The sequence below is a fragment of the Neolamprologus brichardi genome, chromosome 9, assembly GCF_056152115.1.
Source record: "Neolamprologus brichardi isolate AB-2024 chromosome 9, ASM5615211v1, whole genome shotgun sequence".
In the NCBI taxonomy this organism is placed as follows: domain Eukaryota; kingdom Metazoa; phylum Chordata; class Actinopteri; order Cichliformes; family Cichlidae; genus Neolamprologus; species Neolamprologus brichardi.
This window is the reverse complement of record NC_142112.1, coordinates 38,943,749-38,950,909: the sequence shown is the minus strand read 5'-3', so window position 1 is coordinate 38,950,909 and position 7,161 is coordinate 38,943,749. Positions and strand designations below refer to the sequence as shown.

At 43.9% G+C, this 7,161-nt stretch overlaps 1 protein-coding gene across 1 annotated transcript in view; it reads right to left on the bottom strand.

The window, feature by feature from the left end:
• Positions 1 to 947: 947 nt before the first annotated feature.
• The window catches only part of LOC148101642 (protein NLRC3-like), a 148,407-nt gene continuing 142,193 nt past the window's right edge, over positions 948 to 7,161 (bottom strand). Inside the window, exons 4-5 of the mRNA XM_087846585.1 lie at positions 3,747 to 3,920; positions 948 to 1,387 (exon numbers count right to left, since the gene is read on the bottom strand). Coding sequence (XP_087702711.1) covers positions 1,372 to 1,387; positions 3,747 to 3,920 — 190 coding nt within the window. The 3' untranslated portion in view covers positions 948 to 1,371. The remainder of the gene's footprint in view (positions 1,388 to 3,746; positions 3,921 to 7,161) is intronic.

Sequence of the window (7,161 nt, the reverse complement as noted above, 5' to 3'; positions counted from 1 at the left end):
TTAAGAAAAAAAAAAAAAAAAAAAAAATGTTCTCTGATGTTCAATCAACTGTCCTGATTACTGAGGGAGCAGAGAAAGTGTCTCCATCACTCACCACAGCTGGATGCTCTGAAATCCTGGAATCCAGCTGTGGAGAGGAGCGCCGGCGGCGTGGACGCAGTTTAGTAATCAGGGAACGGGAGACAGGAGGCAAACACAGCTGGGACCAATTACACACACGAGACAGGAAACACTAACACAGGACTGTCAAAGTAAAACAGGAAATACAGAGTCCAAAGTAAGGAGACGTGGGACACAGTGAAGACACACAAACAGAAACCAGAACTATAGTCACAAAACTCAGAAACATAAAGAGTGAATCAGCTGATTCAGTGTTTGTGACAAAAACATGGATCCTGGTTAATAAGTTGTGTTTGTTTGTTTCTGTATTATTTTGTGTATCGTTCTTATGAGCTGTTGTTTTTTCACTGAAATATTATTTAATTGTTTTAAGCTTTTTGTTGACTTTGAAGTGCTTAAGTTGATATTTTTGAACATTTAATTTGTTCGATTATTGTAGAGTGGATAAAACTGTCAAACGCAGCTGCTTCCAGCATGGCCGGAGGAGAAGTGGCCGAGCAGACGCACAACACACACAGCTCACAGGTTTGCATTTCTAGATATTGCAGATGTTGCAGAAATTGACAGTAAAGAACTCAGAGATCCAGCGCTGTCTCCTGCCCCTGATTTATACACCACAACACAACGACAGGCGTAACTCACACAAACGGGTAACATGAGGCTCAGATGCTTTGGACATGTTCACATATACTGGACACAGAATGATGAAGATGGAGCTGCAGGAAGGAGGAAAAGAGGAAAACACAGAAAAGATTCACAGATGTGGAGAAAAAGGACACGACAGGTTCTGTTTGTTAGTTTGGTTTTTCTTTATTTGGTAAAGATTCAGAAATAAAGAGAAGATCACATGTTTCAATATTATATTAATGTTCTGTAATTACACAAGTTGTAAAATCTTTCCAGAGTGAGACAGAGACTGTGCAGAGACTGTAGAAGGACAGAGCAGCAGCAGAGCAGTCCAGATACACTGATGATCCTCTGTCAGATCCAGAGGGACACACAGGGGTGATGCTGGACTCTACATTGTGTCTGACAGTGGAGCTGTTCTCAGAGCAGTTCACTCTGCAGCACTGACAGTCATCTGCACTTCATTCCTCTGTCAGTCACTGCTGGATGAAGCTCTCCTCTCCACCTCCCAGTAACATGGCCCAGTCAGAGCGTCTCTACACACAAGCTGCTGCTGCTTCAACCTCTCTGGATCATCAGGACACAGCTGCTCCTCTCTCAGCACACACACCGTCCTGTTTACCATCATAAGTCCTTCCACCTGCAGAGAGAAGGAGGAAGAGCAGAGGAGATAAACGAGTGTTTCCAGAGACTCTTCATCAGCTGTCAGTCAGTGATGCAGCACATCCAGTATAAAGAGCAGCAGGGACTTCAGTGCTGGGACTGTACTAGGACTCATTGTTGCTTCACTTTCTCTAATCTTTGGATTTTTATTGAAGTTGCTGAAAATGTTTTTCCCTCCTAGTTTGAGTTTGGACTTTCATTCATTAGAAGAACCTTGGTGTGTCCACTCTGAGCTCTGTAGGAACCCCAACATGACTATCGCCCTGTAGCCCTCACCTCAGTAGTGATGAAGTGCTTTGAACGCCTGGTCAGAGACTTCATCATTTCTTCACTACCAGACACACTGGACCCACTACAGTTCGCTTACCGTCCAAATCGTTCCACAGACGATGCCATCTCTCATCTCCTCCACACATCACTTACTCACTTGGACACTAGAAGGGGGAACTATGTTAAAATGCTCTTCATAGACTACAGCTCTGCATTTAATACCATAATTCCCTCCACACTCACCACCAAGCTGGAGCATCTGGGACTCAGCTCATCTATGTGTCAGTGGATCTCCAACTTCCTAACTGGCAGACCACAGGCAGTAAGGATGGGCGGACATGTCTCAGCCTCCACCACTCTCAGCACTGGAGCCCCCCAGGGGTGTGTTCTGAGCCCCCTGCTGTACTCCCTGTACACATATGACTGTGTGGCCACTACCAGCTCCACCACCATCATCAAGTTTGCTGACGACACCGTCGTGGTGGGCCTGATCTCTGACAACAACGAGACGCCCTACCTGAAGGAGATTAGGAATCTGGAGAACTGGTGCCAGAGGAACAACCTCCTTCTAAACGTCAGTAAGACAAAGGAGTTGATAGTGGACTTCAGCACTAAGCAGGAGAGGAACTACCAGACCCCCGTCATCAACGAGTGCCCAGTGGAGAGAGTGGACAGCTTCAAATACCTCGGAGTTCACATCACGCAGGACCTGTCATGGTCCTGTCACATCAACACCGTGGTGAAAAAGGCCTGTCAGCGTCTCTACCACCTCAGACGCTTGAGAGACTTCCGACTGCCCCCCAAGGTGCTCAGGAACTTTTACTCCTGCACCATAGAGAGCATCCTGACGGGAAACATCTTAACCTGGTTCGGGAACAGCACCATGCAGGACAGACGAGCTCTACAGAGGGTTGTGCGTTCAGCTGAGCGCACCATCCGCTCAGAGCTCCCTGACCTGCACTCAATCTACAGCAGACGGTGCTGGACCAAGGCCAGGAAGATCGTGAAGGACCTCAGCCATCCCAACAACAGACTGTTCTCTCTGTTGAGGTCAGGAAAGCGATTCTGCTCCCTGAAGACCAACACAGAGAGACTGAGGAGGAGCTTCTTCCCGCAGGCGATACGGTCTCTCAATCACACCACCACACAGGACTGACCCACACATATAGTTCTTACACACACTGGACACTCTGGACATTGTTTTCACTTCATCACTTTAAGCATATTTGCACAACACTGGACATTATATTCCTCATTTCCAGTTAATATTTGTACAGCTGCTGTTATTGTGTGTATATATATTTATATTTCTCATACATTCTTATATATGTTTATATATGTCTATACTGTGTATTTTGTTGTACAGTTATCTTATTTTCAACTTTAATTTATATATTTTATCTTATTCTTTCCCAGTTAAATTACCCTTCATTCTAATTTGTGTTGTACAGTTATCTCATTCTTAACTTAATTTTTTATATTTTATTTTATTTTATTCCTTCCTGGTTAAATTTACCCCTTTTTTATTTTCATATTTATTTATTTATTTCCTATCTTATTCATAGCCTTTTTTTTTTTTTTAAGGTCACGAGCAGTTGTCCAAGCATTTCACTGCATATCGTACTGTGTATGACTGTGTATGTGACAAATAAAATTTGATTTGAACAACAAGCCCAACAATCCAGATGGACGTTCCAGCTGTTAACTGGAGGAATTCCATCCAAACATCTGCTCTCACTAAATTCTTCCTCACCTACAGACTGTGTTCTTCACTGCTTTAAACTTGGAAATCAATGCAGTCATTGGTCTGCGTGCTGCTTTGTTCAGAGAGCTGATTGGCTGTTGACAGCATTTGATCAGAGCATGTCAGCCGTTACTATGGTGACCATAAAGGTGAGAAACAGGAAGTGTTTGTGTCCAATCCTGAAGCCTGTCACTGTTCTCCTCTCACAGCTTCACTGAGAAGCTGCAGCTTTACAGGAAACACTGGATCTTTGTTTCATACTGACTGTGTTTAGTACAATACTGCTGACAGCACCACCCACTCACTCCATCACTCTACTTACTCCAGAGTCTTCAGTCTGTAGTCTGGACTCTGCTGAAGATCAGACAGCTGCTTCACATCTGGATCCTTCATCTTGTTCCAGCTCAGGTCCAGCTCTCTCAGATGGGAGGGGTTGGACTTCAGTGCTGCTGCCAGATAATCACAACTGATCTCTGACAAACCACAGAGCTCCAATCTGTATAAAGAATGAAAGATGTAAGTTTATTAGACAAAGTGCTTGAAATCATTCAGTGTTTCATCATCTGTTCAGAGCTGAAGAAGGTTCAGAATGTAGAAGTTTAGAAAATGGAAACTCCAAACAGCTGAAGCCAACAGGAAGCAGCTTCAAACAGGAAACTGTGCAGAGTTTCAGACTATATGTCCTGATGCAGCCAGTTGGACTTTGGAGATTTGAATCTCTGTTCTGTGACTAAGTCCTTGAATCATTTCTTCCAGTTGGTCTAGCAAGACAGACTAAGTATTGGACATGTGTTGTGGCTCCATTAGGGGAGCTTCTAAATGTGATGTGATGGCCCCTCTGGGTCTGTCAGGTCACAGCACTTAAGAGAGCTCAAACTGGGCACACAGTTGTTCCAGTCTGGACCAAAGACTCTGTACTGGGACTGAGGGACTGCTTTGACTGCACCCACTGGGACTTTTTAAAGGCTCATGTTCTCACTTAGATCATCGATTTCTACTGACATTTCTTTCTGGGAAAAATGGGGATTACTTTGGAAACAGGAAGTATTTTCCCCAATAAGCAGCCCTGGATTAGTAAATCACTCCAACGTGTTCTCAGGCAGAAGAAGCTGTCTTGTTATGAGGGAGAGAAGAAAAAGATTGAGGCACAGAAACTTGTTGAAAGAGAGATAAAGCAGCTAAAATCAGGTGTAAAAGTAAAGCAGAGGATGAGCTGAATAAAGGAAGGAATGAAGTCCATGGTGGGGATGCAGAACAAGGAGCAAAGATGAATGTGATGCTGAATCAGCAGAAGACTTGGACTCATTTGATTCCAGCTTTGATATCATTGATTTCAATGAAGAGCTTTGTGATTGTAGCAAAGGGCTAGTAGCTCTGAGAGTCCCACTGATGAGGTGTTTGTGTGGAAATCTCTTAGTGGGACCAAAGAGAGAAAAAGCCCTGGTCCTGATGCTGTGGGAGGGAAATGATTGAAGTGTGCTGTGAGGAACTGACTGGGAGATTTTCACACATTTTCCAGTCCTCCTTGGAACAACAGGAAGTTCCCAGCATATGGAAACAAAGGTTAAGTGTCCTATGGCCCTCAGTGATGATGGTGCTGTGGCCCCACCACCTCCACCTCTTTGTAAAGGAACTAACTGGAATCTGAAGCTTCAAATGGAACTAAGACTTCCTCCACTAGGTGGCAGTGTCTGATGAGAAAGTGTTAGTGGAGCTGGCCTGGAGTCAGAAACAGGAAGATGCAGGATTTGGGCTGAAATGGGGAAAAGTGGTTTGCACTAGTGCCTTAAAGCAAGAAGGTTGTAGGTTGAAGCTTGTTGGCCTTTCTGTGGAGGTTGGATGTTCTCCCACAGTCCAATGAAATGCTGCTTAGGTTCATTGGTGCTTCTAAATTGGCTGTAGGTGTGGATGTGAGAGAGTGCTTCTCTGTCTCTCTCTGTTGGCCCTGTGATGGACTGCTCACCTGTGCAGGTGGACCACGCCTCTTGCCCTATGACAGCTAGGGCACAGGCTGCAGCCCTGTGAGCCTAAGCTGAATAAACAGTTAGCAAAAATGATCCATAGATGGCCTGAAATCCCCCAGTTAGCAGTTTGGTAGATAGCTATGACATGCTAATCCCATCCAGCAGCTGTATTCTACCTGTAAGCTGATCCCTGCTGAGCCAAAGCACTTTTTCATATACAAATTACAACCTTTAATAGAAACCTATTGGTCAGCATCTTATTAGCCTGCTGTTAGCTTCATTCCACAGAAAATTGAGAGAAACTAACAGAGTTGATAAAGAATAAAGAGAAATGTGCTGATTTAAAGCCTTTGAAGTGCTTCAGATGATCTCTGTCCACTTCTGTCCACTCATTCATTCATGTAAGCTTTCTAATGCAGCTTTGATCTTCACAGTCTGCTTTATGAAACTCATTCTAACCCTGAATGTCAGAGTGTTCCTCCTTCTCTTTCCCATCATTCATGCTGGCAGTGGAGGAGATTTGGATGTTGGACTGTGTTTTGGATGATGTGTGTATGTTTGTGTTGGACTGCTGTCTGTAAAGCAAACGCACATTTTGCTTTGGATTTCAGTGTCACACAGACTTTAAGGTGGAATGAAGAGTTGGAGAGTTTCACAGTGAATCATCCAGTGGAGGATTTTTCTTCTTCTTTGAAGGTTTGAAATGTGAACATTGTTCTGCTGCAGTCAATGGACTAAACCAGAGAACCTTCTTTGAAGGTTTGAAATGTGAACATTGTTCTGCTGCAGTCAATGGACTAAACCAGAGAAGAAGAAAACAGACTTTACCATGAAGATCCTCAGTGTGGATCAGTATAATATCAGCCTGATGTCTGCAGTTTAGTGTCAGCACAACTCTCACATCATATTCATCTCAGCACAACTAAAACATGCTGACTGACCTCAGAGTTTCAAGTTTACATCCTGGACTCTCCAGGAAACCACACAGATGCTTCACTCCTGGATCCTGCAGGTTGTCGTTGGAGCTCAGGTCCAGCTGTCTCAGATGGGAGGGGTTGGACTTCAGTGCTGCTGCCAGATAATCACAGCTGATCTCTGACAAACCACAGCGCTCCAATCTGTATAAAGAATGAAAGATGTAAGTTTATTAGACAAAGAGCTTGAAATCATTCAGTGTTTCATCATCTGTTCAGAGCTGAAGAAGGTTCAGAATGTAGAAGTTTAGAAAATGGAAACTCCAAACAGCTGAAGCCAACAGGAAACAGCTTCAAACAAACACAACGAGAAAAAACTCTGAATGTTTCACATTAAAGTCGTACATTTCTCATAAAAACAGGACAAAGACTTGAAAAAGTCGTGTTTTTCCTTCCAGGAACCACATGGCTTCACTTTTAAAGGTGAAGTGTGAAAGAAATGGACATATTTGAAGTCCAACACCCTTTTCCAGTCACATGATTAAAGCAGACAAACTACAAGCTCATTTTCATTCCAACAAGTCATCTTCTGACCTGGACTAACAACACTGGTCTCTATGTGCAGCTGGCTGTGAGACCAGTGCTCAGGGAGCGTCTACAAAGTGCAACACTGAAAGAACGTCACACACTCATTTGCTTCAATCACACAAACATCTGTCATTATTCATGTTCCTGCTCCTCTGGATTCACACGGAGCTTCTGGTTTTCATTTACCCGTTGCCATTTTGAACCGTAGTATCCATAACTCAGACTGAGCATGCTCAGAGCTGATTGACCTGACTGTGATCAGTTCCTGGAA